General features: G+C 41.6%; 1 protein-coding gene across 1 annotated transcript; it reads left to right on the top strand.

Annotated features, from left to right (window-relative positions):
- Window positions 1-13,491: 13,491 nt before the first annotated feature.
- NR0B1 (nuclear receptor subfamily 0 group B member 1) lies at window positions 13,492-18,927 on the top strand. Its single transcript, XM_005593228.4, has 2 exons — window positions 13,492-14,686; window positions 18,572-18,927. Exons 1-2 carry the CDS (start codon window positions 13,519-13,521, stop codon window positions 18,814-18,816), a joined length of 1,413 nt encoding a protein of 470 aa, XP_005593285.3. The 5' UTR covers window positions 13,492-13,518; the 3' UTR covers window positions 18,817-18,927.
- The last annotated feature ends 3,351 nt before the right edge of the window (window positions 18,928-22,278 follow it).

The raw sequence follows: 22,278 nt of genomic DNA, 5'->3' as shown, positions 1-22,278 counted from the left end.
TTAAGCAGAGTTTAACCTTCTTAGACCAAGATTTTACTTGATAAATGTTGACAAGGAAAAAACCTTCTGAGGCCACATAATTGGCTTGTTAATTGGCTGGATAATGGAAAGTAGAATTAGGACTTCACTTTTTTTTTTGTATTAGCCAGGATAATGCTATCAATCCTGATTTTAAAACCTGATGTTGTAACACATCTAATCTTCAACACTAACTCTGTTATCTTAACTCTATATTTATATTCTTATGTGAATGAGAAGAAGCACTTGAACTTGCTTTGACGTCTCTGTGGAAGTGGTTTAGTGGTCATATGAGGGTTGAAATTGGGAATTCCATTTTTAATAGTGGAAGAGTGGTGGATGAGGTTGAAACATGCATTGGGTGTCTGCAATCAGTGAAATTGTGTATAAGGAGTTTGTTCTCTGATGACTCATACAGTTAAAGGCCAGTCCTGACCTGAGGTCAGGAGTTCAAGACCAGCCTGGCCAACATGGTAAAACCTCGTCTCTATTAAAACTATAAAAATTAGCCAGGTGTGGTGGCATGCACCTGTAGTCACAGCTATTCAGGAGGCTGAGGCAGGAGAATCACTTGAACCCCGGAGACAGAGGTTGCAGTGAGCCGAGGTCATGCCACTACACTCCAGCCTCAGCAACAAGAGAGAGACTCTGTCTCAATAAAAAAAGGAAAAAAAAGTCTAGACTAGTCCTGACGAAAGGTGATGTTATTTTCATGTACTATCTAAAACAGTGCTGCCACGGGGCAGTAAGGCAGAGTCTTCAATCCACTTGGCCTTACAGTTGTGAAAGTGTGTAATTTTGGGTGAATTTTTAGATATCAGACATTTTCATTATTTCAAATTTTATGTTTATAGTAGGATTTTATTAACATTTTAATGTTTAAATACCACACGAACACAATGCAACATTTTAACATTTGCATAAAATGCAATTTCATTGTGTGAAGAACAGGTGAATTTCCTGCAGTGTAGGTGACCCTGTAGTACATGGTGCTATTTATTGATTCCTCTCACTGTAGGGATATCCCTATGTCATTGACATCACACTTGGCTATATAAGTTGAAGTGTCCATCTCTGTGGTAAAATTATATATCATGGCCCTGCTAAAATTGTATATCATGGAACTGTTGAATAAGCAGGGTAGTTTAGCAGGCTACACTGTTAAAGCAGGAGCCACGCAACTTGCTTTAGCCAACAGAATATGAGTAGAAGTGGTATGTATCAATTCCAAGCATAAAATGTTCAGTGTCATGGATCATCTGATCACTTTTCTTTCTGTCACAAACCAGCCATATTCCAGGTGAAAATTGTTCTATCAACCTAGGTCTTGGAGTAAAGGTAGCATGAAACAGAGCCACGTCATACCTACGATATAAGCAAGAAACACACTTTTGCTGTTGTAGGCTACTGAGATTTAAGGCGTTCTTATACAGCATAACTTAGGCCAAACTGACTGATGTAGACCCTAAGGTGAAGAATATGCTGATTATGAAAATGAATAAGACACGATTTGCATCAGCAAGAACCCCATTTTATAATAGGGAAAGATATACCAAAATAATTATAAAACATGTCAAAAGTGAATAGGATATATGGAAAGTACAATGATCACACCAAAGAAATAGAGTTAAAATACAGGGGTTTGAATTTGAAATGCTATGTAATTGTTAAAAGATTTCTTTTTAAAAAGAGAGCATTCCAGAAACAAGAAATACCATCTTCAAAAGCATAGAGGCATAAAAGAAAATTAATTTTTAAAGAAATAGCAATAAGCACGACATGTTTTGGAAATGTTAAATGTCTGTAGGGGCATCTATAATATGGGAAGAAGGTTGGGAGATAAATACAGAAAGACTGTTGGATAACAAAGGGTCTTATGTTCCATGCTAGAGAGGTAGTGAAGATACAGGTAGATCAGAGTTCCAATTTTGTCTCTGCCATTATTCTCCTCTTGAAAAAAAAACTTTTAGTTTATTCATCTGTACAATGGGATCAACAAAACCTATCTCATATATCTTGTTTGAGGAATAAAAGAAATACCTAATACTCAATAAATCTTATTTTCCTTCATACCCTTTATGCTAAGGAGGTGATGTTTCATGAAATGGAATGTGTTTGGAGTGTTTCCTTTTAAGAAAAGGAATAAGATTAGAATCACACTTTAGAAAGATCACTCCGGCAGCATGTAGGTAGTGGGATGATGAGAGGGAGACAGGAATACCAGTTAGGAGTTCAGTGTTATAAAACAATCAAGAGATGATGAGGATTCAGGCTAAGGCAGTTATAATACCTGGCCTTTCCCCTTTCTTTGTATGACTTTCTTAGGTGACACACACATCTAGCAATGCCCTCCATAGGACAGGAGAGACAACAGTACCACTTGTAGTTTCCAGGAGCCTCAGTTTTCCAAAGGTGAATTGACTCCTTGTTTACCACACTAGTCTATATACTGAACCTTTGCTATCAAGGGCCCTGTGTTTTTGTACTTCCCAGGGTCTAGCTTACTAAGCCTCCCCTCTTTTTTCATTTCTTATCCTTCTCCACCACCACTGCTGTTCCATCCCCTTATCATTCTGTTAACCTGATAAACCGATCAGTGTAAAGGTTATTATGCACAAAATACTTCCATTAATTACAGTTCTTACGTTTGCTTCCACTCTGTGCTTTCTGAAGTCTTCATTGTCCCAAAATATAACTTCTTCTTCACGTTATTATTATTATTGCTCAATGATGATGATGTTGGGTTCTATTTTTTTTTTTTTTTTTTTTTTTTGAGACGGAGTCTTGCTTTGTCGCCCAGGCTGGAGTGCAGTAGCCGGATCTCAGCTCACTGCAAGCTCCGCCTCCCGGGTTCACGCCATTCTCCTGCCTCAGCCTCCCGAGTAGCTGGGACTACAGGCGCCCGCCACCCCGCCCGGCTAGTTTTTTGTGTTTTTTAGTAGATACGGGGTTTCTCCGTATTAGTCAGGATAGTCTTGATCTCCTGACCTCGTGATCTGCCCATCTCGGCCTCCCTGGGTTCTATTTTTAAGAGCAATTATTCTCAAACTTAGCTGCTCATTAGAATTACCTGGAAGCGGAGCGGGGTGGGGGGGAGTGTTTCAAACTCTCTCTACTCATGTCGCATCCCATGCTAATTAAATCAGAACCTCAGTAATTTTTTAAACTCCCAAGATGATAGCAAAGTGCAGCCAAATTTGAGAAGCAGAGCTTTACAGAGTGATTCTGAAGCTTTAATGTGAATAAAAATCATCTGGGGATCTTGTTTAAATGCAGATTCTGATCCCATAGGTGTGGGGGTTTGGGGTGAGGCCTGAGCTTCTGCATTCCTAACAAGCTCCCAGGTGATGGCGATGCTGCTGATCTGAGGACTCCAAGTTTGTAGCCACGAGTTAGTGCACCATTAGTGTCTCTGTCATAAAACTATTTTAGGGTATTTTAAATGAAATACTATTATTTGTGATTGTCAAGGAACATTTCTCTTCTCCCTCCTTGTTCCCAGGGCTACATTTGGAACTTTGCCTAAGTATGTATCCCTTGTTTGGCCATCTCTATTACATTATAAGTAATTGATTGAGTGCTAATGAAAAAACAAGTGTGCTTTGTCTTAATAAAATATAGCTGAGATTTGCACATAGTGAAGCAATGCATTATATAATGTACCATTTTAAGAGAACTTAATGGCCTTGATATGTGAAAAGCTATGCTGTAGTGATCATTAATCAAGAAATTTTCAAAGGATACTTAGGAAATAAATGAATAATCATATTTAAGACGTTAAATGAAATTTTCACAAATGCCAAACAAGACAAACTCACTTAGAATGACCTTTCCTGTCTTAAAAGGAGGTATTTATTATGAGACTAAAGTTCATCTGCACAGTAAAGGATGCCAATAACACATAAGCTACCTCCTCCTTACACACAGTTCTAGATACAGGAGAAATAGCAAACTATATTTGATTTACATTGCTTCTAGTTTAGGTGGATTTTAATAGAACTTTTACCAAAAGTGTCATTTTTTGTTTGTACGTGTCCTTTCTTACATGTGGAATGCCCATTTCAAGTGCTGCTGAATGGTTATTGAACCAATCTTTAGAATCTGGTCCCTAATGGTGCCTTTTTACTTCTGTTCATCAGAACTCAAGCAGGAAAGTGTTTCCCTTTGCCAGCCTGGAAACCAAATTCTACCACCTTGAACCTTGTAGACTCTGGTCAACTTTTGGTTAAGTACCTACACCTTATATTGCACAATTTCTAAACACACACACACACACACACACACACACACACACACGAACACTCCCAAGAGTTTCATGTTTGATAAACTGTCAACCAGAAACTTGTGGCTCAAGGTAACAGATGGAACATATAGGTTTACTTTTTCTCACAGAATCCTATTGGAATGACAAAGTAAATGATACAGACAGGATAAATCTGTTACAGCTTTGAGAAAGAAACAATCTCTGGACAGAGATTTGGATACATTTTTTGGGAGAGAGAAGGGAGCTATAGTTACATTGATGGATAAACCAGGGCAGAGGAACACATGATCCAGAAAACACACCCAAAAAATGCACACTTTTTTTTTTTTTTTTATAAGTAACAAGCTCCTGAGAAGGTTGGTATTGTCTCCCGATGTCTTTCTACCTGAGACTCCTAAACCAGAGAGGGAAGCCATGGAGAGAGAGCAGGAGTGAGTTGCCAGATAGTTGTTCAGGTGATTAATTAAAGAACTATCCCTGGAAACATTTGCCCAGTAAACAGGAAAATAAAAAGAATTGCCAGAAGGCACTCAGGTACAGTAGATATAGAGAATAACCGGACCGCATTATTCATCACCTCCCGTGTTCCAGGCACTACTCCCCATGCTGGAACTTTAGCAGCGAATACCTCAGTCTCTCCTCTCATAGAATGTATATTCTCCTGGGTGAGGCCAACAATAAATAACCCAAAATAAACATATATGTATACGATAAGGATCAAGAAGAAAAATAAAGCAGACAACAAGGATAAAGTGGTGTGGTGCTATTTTAGACGGGGGGGCAGGGAGGACCTCTCTGAGGTCGTGACATCTGAGCAAAGGCCTAATGTAAGTGAAAACAATGAGTCATGTAATGATCTGCAGTCGGCCCAACAGTCCAGATGAGGGAGGTTGCAGGTTTGAGGCATATCAAGGAAGCCATGTGGCTAGAGCCACATAGTAAATGTGGGATGGAGTTGGAGAGAGATCCAGGGCCAGAGCCTGTAAGATTTTAAAGTCTAGGGCCTACAAGGCTAGACTTTTCTATGTGTGACAGGAAGGGATCAGAGGCCGTGAGCAGTGAACACTCATAATCTCACTTATCTGTAAGCATCAGTCTTTATTTGGAAAACTAGCTATAGGCAGAAAAGGAAAAGATGCATGGGACCAGTGGGGAGGTTATTGCAGGAGTTGAGGTCAAACAAGATGGTGGCTCAGGCCAAAGTGGTGTGATGGTGCTCATGGGAAAGTGTTGAATCTGAGATACATTTTGAAGGTAGAGTTGATCAAATTTGCTACTAACTTAGTTGGTGGGTTGCCAGATATGAATCAAGGATCATTCACATTAGAATGAGAGATCATAAGTCTCCAAGAAACATACCCTGGTCATGTAGTTCAAGTACCTGAATCCAGTCATGCCTCAAGCCTCAAGACGAGGTTCTGATTTTGCTTAAACCCCTTTGAAACAGATCGAAAAATCTTAAGAACCTGTGGACGATGTCGAAGTATTTAGAAATACCCAACTGAAACAAGTAATGCCACGACCTCTAATTTTGCAAAAGCTATGACTCTCTAATGAAATTTTGTTGTTTTACTGGACAACAGTGTTTTCTTTTTTTCAGTATCTATGAAAGAGTAGCTGGTAACACTGTTGAATAAAAGCTCAGTCAGGATAAATTATTATCCAGTGCTGGGGGAATGTTCTTTCCTGCTTCCCTCATTCAGGCCTTGCTTATCTAAAGAATTGAACAACTTGGACCATATGGTAACATGCTTTTCAAAGATGAACAAGCTCAGTGGAGAAATCCTGGGGTTGTTACTGCATCACCTCAACCAGTCTCCATATCAAGTGGGATTCGTCTCGTGGCAGTGAATCAAGGATGATTGGCCATGAGCTTTTAGATAGCTCTGATTTTCTGCCTTGTATCTTTTTTGTCCATACCTCTGATTCCAAGTATAGGTGGGTAGACAGTTCCATGCGGGCTGGGACTTTTTTTCATGTCACTATATTTTGCAACACTAGGATACCAGTGGAGACTTGGTGGCAACCTTCAATCTTGGAGGATGGAAACTAATGGATAAATGCTGTTGCCACCTCCTTGGGGCAGACAATTCTGGTTGGCATTCTGTATGTTTCCTTGGAGGTCCTGGTGGAATTACCCCTGTTGCTCAGAGCAGTGAGGATAGTAATGTACCTCAATACTGGCTTTTCCTGCTTCCCAATTTCACTTTCCTGCACTCACCACTGCTTCCTGGAATCATCTCTCAAGGAAGCATACACAGTCCTTCTCTCATTCCCTTCTTCAGAGAACAAAGCCAGCTCTTTTCATTTACACAGCCATACTGAACATGGTAAAAACATCAGTTTGGAAATAAAGGTTCTGATTTTCTTCATCACCAGTGTTTCGCTTTGCTGCAAATAAATTCACCTACATCTATTCACAACATTTTTTTTTTCTTCATACACTTGTCATTGTGGGCTCAGAGAAAACAATTAGGCTCATGACATTACTAATGTTAATGCATTTAACTCCAGACTTGAATGTCTTATTGACAGTTTATTGACTGTGGTGATCCCTTATTTCAAACGCACTGGGCTTGTATATGTATAGAGAATTTCAAATGCACAAATTTGAGTGAATTGGGAAGTATTTCACTTCATGAAGTCTGATGCCGCCAACTTAAGAAATTGAGATCTTATGGAGGTAAAGAGTAGAATGATAGGTACCAGAAGCTAGAAAGGTTGGGCAGGAGGAGGCAATGAAGAGAGATTAATAGGTAAAAACATACAGTTAGGTAGAAGGAACAGATTCTAGTGTTCAATAGCAGAGTAGGGTGACTAGAGTTAACGAAAGTGTACTGTATATTTCAAAACAGCTAGGAGAGAGGAATTGAGATGTTCCCAACACATAGAAATGAAAAATACTTGAGGTGATGGATACCCTGAGTACCCTGATTTGATCATTACACACTCTCTGCAAGGAACAAAACATCACATGTACCCCACAAATATGTATAAATATTACATATCAATTTAAAAAAGAAAAAAAAGAATTTGTCCATCAGCTCTAATAACTCACAGTTGTGAGGTACTTAAATATATATAATTATTTCATACATTTGGCAACTTTGTGAAATAAACATAAAAAAAATTTACTCTCATTTTAGCGACTGTCAAACTATTACATTGGTACAAAAGTAATTGCGGCTTTTGCAACTGAAGGTAATGGTAAAAACTGCAATTACTTTTGCCCCAACCTAATAGAAGTCAGAGTGGTTAAGACAGATAATTTGGCAGATGGGACCTTAAGTCTAGCCACCAGGGCTGGCAAAATTGCTAAAAAACCACACAGTCAGGGAAAGGAGTGAAGGCTGAGCAATCTCGTGAAGTTAAAAGACACACAGATGTAGAAGAAACCTTTCACTCACTGTTTCACTCAGCAGGTGTTTGTTGAGCACCTTCGATATGCCAGGTGATGTACAATAAACTTTAGATATAAGGACTGTGAGGAGTTGCTGGCCGTGGTGTCTCACGCCTGTAATCTCAGCACTTTGGGAGGCCGAGGGAGGCGGATAACGAGGTCAGGAGTTCAAGACCAGCCTGGCCAACATGGTGAAACCCCATCTCTACTAAAAACACAAAAATTAGCTGGGCATGGTGTCAGGCACCTGTAATCCCAGCTACTCAGGAGGCTGAGGTCGGAGAATCACTTGAACCCAGGGGGCAGAGTTTGCAGTGAGCTGAGATTGCATTGCACCACTGCACTCCAGCCTGGGTGATAGAGTGAAACTCTGTCTCAAGAAAAAAAAAAAAAAAAGGATTGTAAGGAGTAAGTTGCTAAGAAAAGTTGGAGGAGAAAAGAAGGTAATTTTTAGGAGGACGATATTAGAACAATTCCAGACCCAAAGCAGAGAGTTTCTAACTAAAACTACCATTGTCATTGGGGAACAAATTATGTGCACCAATAGAGAAATGCTTTTCAAACTGACCAATCAAATCAATGGGGCCATAATTTTTTTTTTTTTTTTTTTTTTTTTTTTTTTTTGAGACGGAGTCTCGCTCTGTCGCCCAGGCTGGAGTGCAGTGGCCGGATCTCAGCTCACTGCAAGCTCCACCTCCCGGGTTTACGCCATTCTCCTGCCTCAGCCTCCCGAGTAGCTGGGACTACAGGCACCCGCCACCTCGCCCGGCTAAGTTTTTGTATTTTTTAGTAGAGACGGGGTTTCACCATGTCAGCCAGGATGGTCTCGATCTCCTGACCCGTGATCCGCCCGTCTCAGCCTCCCAAAGTGCTGGGATTACAGGCTTGAGCCACCGCGCCCGGCGGGACCATAATTTTTAAACCTGCCAGTCAGTTAAATTTATTAATTAGATAGTATCATCAACATCTGGTATTGAGGTAGATTTAGAATTGGTAGACTCAGAAAAACAAATGGACTTAAATTTTTCCTTGAACAAAGTGGTTGTTTGACTGATTTAGAAAGTTTATTTTCGAACATTTCAGGATTACAGTAACTATTAGAGTCACAATTCCAGATCAGCAACTCTGTGACTCCTAATGCAGCTGATTAACTTCATTGTAGTACATCGAAAGAAATAAAGAATAATGATTTGATCTTCTTTAGGGGTTTCATGAATCACCAGAAGCCTATTAATTCTCTCATAAATATAGCTTTAGACATTCTGGGTCTTAGAAAGGGAAAGGTAAAAGGTGATCACTTGGTTTTATCAGCTAGTATTTATCTACAATAGCGTTTACCTGATATTTACTTTGAAAAACAAGGAAAACACTATTGTTACTCCCTGTCACTTGTTACTGAAGGAACTGAATTAGAAGGCATTGTAGCTTTTTTAAGCCCAGGTTAAAAATTCATATCGTGTTTCAGATCGCCATGGCTTCCCAGGTCAAGAGCAGCTTGAAAACGTCAATTTTACAATTTTACCCAGCTTTATCCCCACCTGTACTTCACTCCTACATCGTTTAGTAAAAACTGCATTACTTTGAAGTTGAAGGTTGCATTTAGGCAGGCAGAGCAGCTTTACTCCCACCCTGAGTTGGAGCAGATAATGGATTCCGCAGAACAGGTGTCCAACTGGCCAAGGTCATCGCACAATGAGTCAGTGTAAATATCCAAATTGCAGTTGTGGACAAACTCAGCACATGACAGGTGCAGTTGATAAGTGTCCTTTTGTCTAGGTGTCACAGTGGTCTGAGGACACGGAACAAATCAAATGAAAAAGGTTGTGCCTGCCTTAGAAGGTTATGTCTTTACTAATCCTGTAGCAACCAGCAGGCTGGCATTAATCTGTGCAAATCTCTGCTCTGGTGTGTTTGGACGATTTTGTTTTTCAGGAGCTATTTGTTCAGGGGAAACAAATGGAAAGTGGAAAGATGAAGTCAGTTTTCTCGTGACATTTTCAAGGATGAATACTTGTGAAGGACAAGCAGGCAATCTCTTCTTAGAAAAAGTCAATCCAGAGAACCTAGAAGGTCCTTCAGAGTGGCAAATAGAAGATCGCAACTTGAAGGAAAACACGAGTAAGAAAATCCGAAGACTCAGCCCATGAGAAAGAAGAGAAACTATAATTTCTAATATATTACAAATTCATGGTTCTCAGCACTGCACTTAAGTTTCAACCTCAGACAATGCCTAAAATTCAAAGGCATCAGATATATGTGAGGTGGGAATGATTGCTCACAGAAAATGGATTTAAGTTTCTAGAATTAAAAAAAACAATCTAGTTGATGAGATGAAACAAAATTAGAAAGATACAGGACCAAGGTGCATGTATTAAAGCTAGTTTATAGCACTGCTTATTTCCTAGATGAAAAGGCTAAGATAATGTTAAATACTTTACTCAAAGTTAAATCATAGAAAGTAAATGAGTGTAAACTTGTTTATTTATATCCCAGTGTAATGGAAGAGTCAGCAAACATTTCTGAAAACAGCCATGTTAAGAAAGCAAAATAACTCTCTTACAGACTTAGAACAGAGTGTACATATTAATATTGGTTCATAGAATTTTGTCCCCACTTCAGAAATGAGAAGGGTGAAGTTAAATGGCTTGTTTAATGTTATTCTGTTAGAGTGGAAGAACCCAAATTCAAGGCCAGGTCTTTTGACTGTTAACCCACTTTTCCTGTTACTTTACCACAGTCCTTGTAGCACTCTGAGTAGCAAAACAGGCCTCCAGAAAATGCTGAGTCTAACAAGGCCTACTACATTGTCCTCCTTCCAGGGTCAGTGCAGCGATAGCTGGGTAGGAGTGCTTGGCCTGCACGTTGACAGTGGGAGCCATAGCCTTCTCTCTCTCTCTCAAGGTACAGTTTGCCAACAAATATATTTTTTGAGCACCTACTATGTGTCAGAAATCATTCTAATTACTGGGATACCATACAGAGTGACAGATTCCTTGCCCTCAGAGGACTTTTATATTAGTGGAGGAGACACAATCAGTAAGCATTGAACAACTAAATACATCACATCAGGTATTGGGAAGAAAATGAAATCGTGACTAGCTCTGGCAACATAAGGAAGGGACTAAGGTCAGCTGGGTTTTTCGGCTAGTCTGGTTGGTGGGTTCATTAAGCCACTGATCTCAGTACCTGTGTGGCACTTGAGGGTTGAGGCTGTATGACGAGTGAAGACTGCCACAATACTGCTGAAGCAGTAATGACAATACCCCAAACAGTAGCTTGAATACTGGAAATGACAAATAGTGAAATAGCCCATGAAACAACATTGCCAATACATAATATTGTGTGAACCAGGTGACCCATCCAGTGTTTAGAGTCTGGGCCAAGAAATGTGGACATACAAAAAAAGTAGGATAAAATCTTCTGGGTGGAAACTATGTCTGTGTGGCTTCCCTAGGAGAGACAGAACTGTGGCAGTGCTCGTACAGGAACACCTCCTAACCCTGAAGTTATTCCACGTTGTCCTAAAATGGTTGATACATCCACCACTTACCATGTGACAAACATTATTATAAACACTTTACACAAATTAACCCATGTCTAAAAATTACCTCACAGACACTGTTGTGCATGTTTGACAAATGAAGAAACTGAGGCACAAACAGCTTAAGTAACTTTTCTGTAATAGGCTCAATAATGTCCAAAGATGTCCACGCCCTAACCCTTAGAACCTGTGCATTTGTTAACTTATGGAATGAAAAGGCCTTTGCATATGTGATCAAGTTAAGAATTTTTGGATAGAGATACTATCTTGGATTATCTGAGTGGGTCCATTATAATCACAAAGATTCTTATAAGAATCAGAGAAGGGGATGGAAGCAGAGGCCAGAGTTAAGTGATCAGATGTTAAGGAGCTTAGGCAGCTTCAAGAAGCTAGAATAAGCAAGGAAATAGATTCTTTCCTACAGCTTCCAGAAGAAATGTCACCCTGATTTTAGCTCAGTGAAACTGATTTCAGACTTCTGGCTTCCAGAATTATAACATAAAAAATCTGTGTTGTTTGTGTTGACTTAAGCCACTACATTTGTGGTAAGCAAAGCAGCAACAAGGAAACTAATACATTGCCCAAGGTTACGATGCTACAAAGTGGCAGGGCGAGGATTAAAACTGAGGCGATCTAGTGCTAGTTACAGGGATTTAACCACTGTGTTATTTAGGGCCTCTCGCAGGCAGAATAAAATTTCACCCTGCAAGCAAAATGGGGGTCTCCTAGGTTTTCCTCTTATGCTGAGAATTCCAGGTCCTGGAGAAGAAGAAAAAGAGAAAGAAAGAGAGAGAGAGAGAAGGAGTGAGAGAGGGAAGAAGGAAGGAAGGAAGGAAGGAAGGAAGGAAGGAAGGAAGGAAGGAAGGAAGGAAGGAAGGAAGGAAGGAAGGAAGGAAGGAAAAAAGCAAAAACAGAAAGAGGGAGGATGGGAGGGAGGGAAAAAGTAAAAATGATTCTACACCAGCTGGTATATACCAATACCCTTCCCTGCCCCATGTCTTCACAGCTGTGTGGCAAGTGAAGACCAATGGATCCAGGCTTCCTGATGCTTGTATTTATCATGATTCACTTAGGAAGAGTGGGGAAAGAAATGCTAATTACACACTTACCAATGGAATACTTTTACAAGGATCAAAATTTCTCGCTGCAGCCATGAAAAAGAATGAGAGCTGGCGGCCATTATCCTTAGCGAAATAACGCGGAAACAGAAAACCAAATTATCACATGTTCTCACTTGTAAGTGGGAGCTAAATAAAGAGATCACATGGACACTAGGAGGGGAACAACAGACACTGGAACCTACTTGAAGGTGGAGGGTGGGAAGAGGGAGAGAATGAGAAAAAATACCTATTGGATACTATATTACCTGGGTGACGAAATAATCTGTACACCAAACCCCCGCGACAAGCAATTGACTTATATAACAACCCTGACATATACTCCTGAACCTAAAAGTTAAAAGAAAAAAAAAAAAAAACCATATACTAAAATGAAAACGATTCTCACTGTAACAATATTATCCCCTCGTGATTATTATATTCCTAAGTTTTAGGCACTTTTACAACCTGCTCGCTGCCCCCAGCTCTCTTAACACAGCATCCAGGACATAGTGGGCGCTTATAAATACTGATGGAATTAAACTGAGCGCTTATGCTAGCATATTTAGACCAGTGCTTTTCAAACGTCAAGGTGCATGTGAATCCCTGGGGACACCGTTAAAATGCAGATTCAGAGTTAGAAAGTCTGGTTGGAGCCTGACATTGGGCATTTCCACCGAGTTCCCATATGATGTTTGTCTATGTTCTGTATTTTTCAAGGTCTCAGAAAATGAGACCTCCCTATCCATATACAAATATGAGTCTCACAAACTGTGAAAATTTAATGAAAGTTTACAAAGAGCATAGAAGTAGATGTTTCCTCTTTTCCCCTACCCTCCCAATAAAGGGAACAAATTAGATGCGAGGTTCAATGGAAAGAGTTGCAACAGCATCCAGGCGCTCGCTCTCCTCCGGTCTTCCTGAGAGACAGGGAAAGGGGTAATGAGAGGAAGGAGGGAAGTGTCCAGGAGCTCCCACGCTGCTGTTCCTCTTCCATTTTCAGCTTTTAAAGAACACCCGCCCCTTCGAACCACCGAGGTCATGGGCGAATACACCGGAGCGCAGCACCGCGCCCCCCCTGCCCGCCTCCGCGCCCTTGCCCAGACCGAGGCGGCCGACGCGCCTGCGTGCGCGCTAGGTATAAATAGGTCCCAGGAGGCAGCCACTGGGCAGAACCGGGCTGCAGGAGCCGCGGGCCATGGCGGGCGAGAACCACCAGTGGCAGGGCAGCATCCTCTACAACATGCTTATGAGCGCGAAGCAAACGCGCGCGGCTCCTGAGGCTCCAGAGACGCGGCTGGTGGATCAGTGCTGGGGCTGTTCGTGCGGCGATGAGCCCGGGGTGGGCAGAGAGGGGCTGCTGGGCGGGCGGAACGTGTCGCTCCTGTACCGCTGCTGCTTTTGCGGTAAAGACCACCCACGGCAGGGCAGCATCCTCTACAGCATGCTCACGAGCGCAAAGCAAACGTACGCGGCACCGAAGGCGCCCGAGGCGACGCTGGGTCCGTGCTGGGGCTGTTCGTGCGGCTCTGATCCCGGGGTGGGCAGAGCGGGGCTTCCGGGTGGGCGGCCCGTGGCACTCCTGTACCGCTGCTGCTTTTGTGGTGAAGACCACCCGCGGCAGGGCAGCATCCTCTACAGCTTGCTCACTAGCGCAAAGCAAACGCACGTGGCTCCGGCAGCGCCCGAGGCACGGCCAGTGGGCGCGTGGTGGGACCGCTCCTACTTCGCGCAGAGGCCAGGGGGTAGAGAGGCGCTACCAGGCGGGCGGGTCATGGGGCTTCTGTACCGCTGCTGCTTTTGCGGTGAAGACCACCCGCAGCAGGGCAGCACCCTCTACTGCATGCCCACGAGCACAAATCAAGTGCAGGCGGCTCCGGAGGAGCGGCCGAGGGCCCCCTGGTGGGACACCTCCTCTGGTGCGCTGCGGCCAGTGGCGCTCAAGAGTCCACAGGTGGTCTGCGAGGCAGCCTCAGCTGGCCTGTTGAAGACGCTGCGCTTTGTCAAGTACTTGCCCTGCTTCCAGGTGCTGCCCCTGGACCAGCAGCTGGTGCTGGTGCGCAACTGCTGGGCGTCCCTGCTCATGCTTGAGCTGGCCCAGGACCACTTGCAGTTCGAGACTGTAGAAGTCTCGGAGCCCAGCATGCTGCAGAAGATCCTCACCACCAGGCGGCGGGAGACCGGGGGCGACGAGCCACTGCCCGTGTCCACGCTGCAGCCCCATTTGGCACCGCCGGCGGAGGCCAGGAAGGTGCCCTCCGCCTCCCAGGTCCAAGCCATCAAGTGCTTTCTTTCCAAGTGCTGGAGTCTGAACATCAGTACCAAGGAGTACGCCTACCTCAAGGGGACCGTGCTCTTTAACCCGGGTAAGGGTACTGGCCTTGGGCGCCGGCTTTTCCCAGCTCACAAAAGCATCAGGCAGTGCCTATCTAGGGGCGCGGGCAGTAAGGAGTTTTCAGTGATCAGGAGAGTGTCGGGACAAAGGTGAAGAAATCATGACTAACTCAGCAGAGTTGGGGTGGGGGGCTCCAGGAACCACTTCTCCTGAGTGGGCTGCTGTCAGAAACTCAGCCAAGAGGAGGGGAGTTGTTTGTTTAGGTTTGTACTTAGCTCTTTACACGTTTCTTACTACAGAAAAGTTTGTGCCTTCATGGGAAATGGTTATTCTTTCTTTAGCTTTCTTTGAAGTCCAGAGCATATCTTTTTCTAAAAAAAGTTTTTGCTCACTGAAGATTCTGCGACATCGATTTCTGAAACTCCATTCTGAAATTTACTAGAACCTTTTTTTGGGGGGAGGAGATCTATTAGGGCTAGCAAAAAAGGAAACATTTGTTAAAGGGTCCCATAGAGAGACTATTCCCTAGGGACACTGTCAGACAGTACACTGGATGTAGTGTTTCATAGGCCTGCCTCTGAATGGTTATTTGTATGGTCCTAAGCATCTGGACTATCCCTTCCTCCAAATCTCTGTGAAGAATATCAGGTTGGCAAAGGGATAAGAAAAAAAAAAAAAAAAAAGTCACTTTAGGGACTGAGAGCAGGAACACTGTATTTTAGAATTCAAAGAGACTTTAGAGACCTCCTAATCAACCCCCTTTGCTCTGTAACCTTCCCCCACCGCATTTTACTGTGTAGGTGGATGTGTCCCAAGGTCCCAAGTGACCTTACTCCAAAGTAAATGGCTGGTGTGTTGTGGCACCTGAGGGTCCTATCTTCTGGGCCCTGTGGGATGTCGGCTGCACCAAACTTTCAGGTTGTCTGTTGGGTGCAGGACACACTGTCCCACAGGGTGCAACCAAATCACTGGGGGAACATCTCCCTGGACAGCCAGGCACCTTGTCTTGGGTGTTTCTCTCTACTAGAATCATCTTCAACCAGCGTCCTTTTGAAATGATTGAAGTGGAAAAAAATTTTCCAGGCAACTTGAGTTGGGATAGTTTCCATAATGCTCCTTTTGTATCTTTTCCCTGGTGCTGGAATCTCTGATTATGTCCTGGCCCCCTGCCTAGCATTTTTGAGAGTGCATAATATATATAAATATATTTAATATATATATTTAATATATTTAAATTTATTATATGGGATATACAAAAGACAAACAGCAAAGAGAGGCCACAGTCTCAATAGGCGTTACCTTTCTCCCCAATATAGGTACATTTGAGTTTCAAACACACTCAGCTTAGCTGGTTAAACTCATACTGAGAAAGGATTAGGAAAAGTCAATCAAGAACAAGGAAGAAGTGTGCGTGTGTGTGTCTGTGTGTGTGTGTGTGTGTTAAAAGTATATAAAACAGGGTCAAGGGAAAGAGGGAAACTATTGATACTGAAACTAATGGAATGTAAATTTCTGGAAGGTGAGCCCCTTTCACCTTTATATCCCAACAGGACAAGGAACGTAGTGGATGATTAATAATACTAGCTGAAGGAATAAGAAGACTGTTTTCCAAATTATCTTGAGAATCATCTGTGACCCTTATTATGAATGCAGATTTGCAGACACTGGGCTAGAGCTACTGAATCAGAATCTATAAGGCAGGAGCCTAGAAAGACTTTTATCTACTCCCTCCCACCCCCAACTACACACACACAAGTACTTCTTATGCACAGGCAAGTCTGGAAAACAATGGTATAAGCAAAAAGGTAACATATAATAGACAATGGGGTGAGCTGAGGTCTCTATGTCATGAAACGTGAGGTTTGAACGAATTATTATCCCACCAAATACACACACACACACGCACACTTCTTCCTTGTTCTTGATTGACTTTTCCTAATCCTTTCTCAGTATGAGTTTAACCAGCTAAGCTGAGTGTGTTTGAAACTCAAATGTACCTATATTGGGGAGAAAGGTAACGCCTATTGAGACTGTGGCCTCTCTTTGCTGTTTGTCTTTTGTATATCCCATATCATAAATTTAAATATATTAAATATGTATATTAAATATATTTTTATATATTAAATATATATTATATATTATATAATATATATTAAATATATTAATATATATTAAATATATTAAATAAATATATATTAAATAAATATATAAATATATATTAAATATATATTAAATATATATATGGGTTGTCTTTTGTATATCCCATATAATAAATTTAAATATATATATATATATATATATATATATATATATATATATATATATATATATATATATATGGGTTCAAAGTTAAGGAGATATAAAACTGTGGAGTCCATTTGCGTTTTCTCTGCCCTGACCTTATTTTGAAGGCCAGTTTGTGTGTGTCTGTGTTGGGGGGAACCACTTGGGTGGGGAGAAGGTAAAGGGGTATATTGTGAACACAGAGAGAAGTAATGTGGCATTCACAAGATGAAGTTTCCACAAGTCATGAATCTAGACCTAGAGAAGCTTCAGATTTCTGGTGGTGTTTCATGCAAGCCTCTTCCTACTTTCGTCGACGGAATTCAAACAAAACGAAATTGGGTCTTAAGCCTGGATCTCAAGTGGTAGGTAGTAGGGGATGATAATGTGTGAACTAGGGTAATCAGAATTGGAATATGGATTAAAATTCTTGCTTTAATTTTGTTCTTATTTTATTTATGAGATTTGATATTTGCCTGTAATAGGAGTGCCTCTTGCCTATTACCATTAGTATATTTTTTTAAGAACACCGGTTCTGCTGCTCTGTGGTGATTGGCATGGTGTTTTTAAAATACTTTTCCATTGAATTTTTTAGGAAAAGGGAAGGAAAATGATTACAATAATCATTAGCATCATTTAAACCAAGTGGTCAACTGCTAATTACTTGAATACAAGTTAAAGAACTTTGCAATGATATTATTATCATGGAAGATCAAAGGACCTTCAAAAGCAGCCTCCTCTTATTACTTTCCTTATAAAAACTTACATGCTCTTAAACTTTCCTGCATTGTATTTCATTCACTTTTCCTTAGGTATCACACTATACTGCAAAAGGTCATGTGTTTTCAATTACAAAAGTTATTTTTGAATCATGGTGCAATTCGTGATGTTTTCATGTTTACTTTTTAAACTTTTAATGACTATGAGAATGTTCAAAAACTTCTTACTCTGATATTTTTGAAAAGAGCCTTTTCGAATATTCATAAGAATCATTCTTTTATGTTTTTCAAAACCTTCCCCGATACAGAAATCATGGTACAATGAGCTAAGTGGCTATTGTTAGCTTTCAAATTATTCGGGGCCTCTAGACTAATATTGGCCTGCAGCCAAAGAGGTAAAATGAAACTGTGTGTCAAAGTTTGTGGCTGTGAAGTTTACCACCATTGGCTGAACGATCAGTATAATGGCGGGAAGTTCAAAGAAGAATGGTAAAAGCATTTGTCATCTGGCAACGCTTCTTGTTTCTCATGGCTTGTTTCTCATAGGTAAAGTGCCCACCTCTTGAAATATCATGAACTTCTTCATATTTGCATAGAAAGTGAACTGAAGTGATGATTCATTAAACTATATTCTACTGTCATATTAAATTGTGTGCATTTGTTGGCTCATGGCCAGTGTATTTGCAAACGTGTGCATACAAACATAGTGAATATTAAGTAAGAATGATCACATGATGTTTCATTCTTGGACATGTTGCTTCTGAAAACTTAGACTGGTTTGGCATTTTACCCTTTTAACCAGGAAGCTTGGGGTCTTTTTTAATTGGGACGAAACAGAAATGGGCATTTTTAAAAAGCTATCTAAGGACTCTGTGGTGAGCTGTTTTATAACAAAGAGATTTTTCTCCCTCCAGACGTGCCGGGCCTGCAGTGCGTGAAGTACATTCAGGGACTCCAGTGGGGAACTCAGCAGATACTCAGTGAACACGCCAGGATGACACACCAAGGGCCCCATGACAGATTCATCGAACTGAATAGTACCCTTTTCCTGCTGAGATTCATCAATGCCAATGTCATTGCTGAACTGTTCTTCAGGCCCATCATTGGCACAGTCAGCATGGATGATATGATGCTGGAAATGCTTTGTACAAAGTTGTAAAGGCCTGTGGGCCACACAAATGCAGTAGTGCAGTTCACCATGAGGGAAGAATAAAGAGCTGTGGGCAAAAGAGTGTAAAATATTTTAAAATAAACTTTCTTATTATTTTTACATGCAGAGTATTTTGTATTCAATTAAAGAAATACTTTTATTCCAGACAGTTATAAATTTCTCTGTTCCATAGTTAAAGAAGACATTTGCCAACAGGTAACATATCTCTGTACATCTTTTTAAAAATAGCAGGGTACTACTATAATAAGCTATTTTCACAAGTGTAGCAATTTCAGGGAACCTACTCAAATCAAATTTGTACATATTGTTATAATAAATGTTAAGGTCTTAACCATTAACTTGATTGAAAAAGGTTTCAGCAGGGTTTAAGTAAGGCTTCAAAAACTATTAAAACTAGCCAACATAAGCAAAAAGTATCTTTGGAAGTAACATCATGACATTGAATGTAATTATGTGCCAGTATCAGTGGCAGGTCACTTTGCTCTATCTTCATTTCCACTTCCATCAGCCATGTGGAAGACTGCGTTTGCATCCAACTGGAGTCAAGAAGCAATCTGTAATTATAAAGACACGTGGAAGTGAAAGAGATTTTCAGCTTTTTGGGGTATCTTTTTTGTGCACAGTTATGGATTTAAAGTTTCACAAGGAACATACATTCTATAACGAGGGGTTATAGTTCCAGAAAGTTCAACATCATTATGAAACCACTAATTATGCTTCATCTTTTAGATACATTATGTTTGTAACTGGTATATTGAACAAGCATGGCATGAAATCATAAAGCAACTTTATTGTTGACTCCTGCTGCCCCTTTAATTATCATCCATAGAACTGATTTTTCTTTGTCTCCAGATAAAATTTAGGCTACTATATGTCTATTTGTTTATGGGCAATAAATTGCCTGTTATTAATGAGTATATCTAGTCTAGAGTAATAACCCATTGCAGGAAGTCTTAAACTTCCTTTTGTGCAGACCCCTTTGGCAGTCTGTTGAATCCTATGGACATTTTGTCGAAATCAGGCTCTCAGAGGAATGCAGTAGGGCTGAAGAAAGCGTCATGATAGTCACAGCACACACACACACACACACACACACACACACACACACACAATCCCTGAGGGCTCATGTGGTCCCCTGGAAACAAAGAGTTAAAAATGTTAGGGCACCCCAGCAGGATATGCATCAGTCAGGCAGCCCCCAGTGTGGCCTCCCACCGAGGTGCCTCCTGCCCCAAGGTATTCAGTCCAGTAAAAGTAATTCAGTTCAGCCCCCGGTTTTAGAGGGGCTGCCTGGGGCTGTCAGTCTCAAATAGTTCTGTCACTGACACTACTTCATCTGCCTGGTGAGTGTAGATGGCATCTGGACACGTTCTGCGGGGACATGCAGTGGAAGCTGGCCCTCTGCTGCCAGCTCATAGTCACCCTGTCCCGTGCCATCTAGGCTCAGCCCTTGGTCTGAGTCCAAAGCGCCCGCAGCACTTGCAAAAGCAGCGCAAGAGTTTTCTTCGAAAAGAGGGGAAAGCTTCCAGAAGCAGTTCCAGAAAGCAAAAACCATTAACGCCCTACCTCCTCCCCTGAGCCTTCCCTGGTGTCAGGGTTGTTTTTCTCGACTGTTACAAAATCAGTGTGTCCCATTCAATAATCCCAGCTTTACAAATTTTCCTAATCACTTCTTTTCTCACCCAGACCTTCTGGAAGGATTGTGTGTAAGGGGGACAGAAGCATTATCACAGAGTAACGTTTTAATACAACTTAACCAGAAAGACACATCATGTTCAGGAAGCGGTCAGGGCAAAATCCTGATTTTCAATATTTTTTCAAAATGGGTTTACATACCACCCCCCGTGCCTTTTTCCGTGATCATTTATTTAGTGAACACCTAGCAAAAATCAATCCTTTTCTGAGGACGCTGCATTGGATGATCAAACTGCCTTACTAAGGTGTGTACAACAGGAGAAAGGCAAGGGAAGTAAAGGCAGGCTATCAGTCCATTGTTGCAAACTGCAGCTAACCTGGAAAGTGGAACATAAGTCAATAGCCATGAGACGTCCCTGAGAGTCTGATGTATCAGGGGTGGGCAGAGGGGTCACATACCCTGTGGTGTGCCCCTTCCTAAATTGCAGCCTTCGGCTAGAATCACAAGTTAGGAACGCAATCAGGCTGTTGTATCCCATATCAGAAATATCGAGTCCATCAGCAGCTCCATTTCTAATGGTCCCATCAGAGAACAAGCCTTTTTCTCTAGGGCATCTGCAGGTGACCCAGATGGTCAGCTAGCATCCATGATGTTTTATAGCTGTGACCCCGCAGGGATGTCTTAAATTTGTGGCAGTTCCAGAGACTGAGCTCTGTTCATTGAGCTTGTGTGGACTTTCAGTTCAGCACAGCTCAGTGCTGAAAATGAAACAGGCTATAACCGGCAGTATCAGGTTTCAGTCAGGTCCAGGGAATTAGGATCTGTGAATTCAGTATTCAAAAAAGCTAGAGGCTTTTCTTCAGCAGCAGCAGCAAAGCTAAGACGCTGTAGGCCAGATACCTGTGTTTCAAGTCCAAGTAACAGGCAAGGCTGTTCCTAAGGACTTTTTACCCTGTTAGGCCAGATTGTTCAAACTGACCCATGCAAAAATATGCATGTCAGGCTAGAAAATCATCAGCCTCTAAGGGTCAGAAATCTGATTTAACAAGAGCTTATTGGCAAAAGCAAACAAAACCCCACAACTCCCTAACCCCTGAAACCTGCTTTGAAAACCCCAAAAGCGTGTCTTCATTTGGAGATTGGCTCCCTTTTCCAGAGGCTCCAGTAGGCATAATTTTGGCAAATAAAATAAAATAAATTATCCGTTACTGAGCCTTGTTTCCAATACCAAGAGTATAAATTCCAATCTGCCCACCTGTGGCAAAAAAGCAAGGGAGCTGTGTTTCATTAACACTTTTTTTTTCCTTTGCAGCTTTTCCTGATTGAGATGACCCTTCTAGCATTTATGAAATTATAAGCACATAACATTGCACATCAATTTTCATCAGACATCCACATGCAATAGCCACAAATGCAAAGCTGTGAATTAAAATTCCTGTTTTTTTCTTATTACGAGTTTACTAAAATCCCTAGCAGTAAATTTTCCATTTACAGAGTTCACATCACAGCTGCCAGGAGAACCCAGCTGGGATGGAAGGGAAAGGGAGGGGAGCAGCAGCAGCCAGGCTGGAGAAATAGCTAAGTGGGTTTCCCTCTCTTCCTTCTTCCCTCCCTCCCTCCCTTCCTCCCTTGCTCCCTTTCTCCCTCCTTTCATCTCTTCCTCCCTTCCTCCCTTTCTCCCTTCCTCCCTTTCTCCCTTTCTCCCTTCCTCCCTTTCTCTCTCTCCCTTTCTCTCTTCCTTCCTTTCTTCCCTCCCTCCCTCCCTCTCTCTCTCTCTCTCTCTTTCTTTCTTTCTCCTCTGCTTTATCTAAATC

The sequence above is a fragment of the Macaca fascicularis genome, chromosome X (assembly GCF_037993035.2).
Source record: "Macaca fascicularis isolate 582-1 chromosome X, T2T-MFA8v1.1".
Lineage (NCBI taxonomy): Eukaryota > Metazoa > Chordata > Mammalia > Primates > Cercopithecidae > Macaca > Macaca fascicularis.
The sequence above is the reverse complement of the archived record's forward strand: the minus strand, read 5'-3'. Positions and strand labels throughout refer to the sequence as shown.

Bases quoted from the DNA above. Each gene is read 5' to 3' on its own strand.
- NR0B1 (XM_005593228.4), top strand. From the start codon at position 13,519: ATGGCGGGCGAGAACCACCAGTGGCAGGGCAGCATCCTCTACAACATG. The intron at 14,687-18,571 runs GTAAGGGTACTG...TTCTCCCTCCAG, and splicing joins GACCGTGCTCTTTAACCCGG to ACGTGCCGGGCCTGCAGTGC.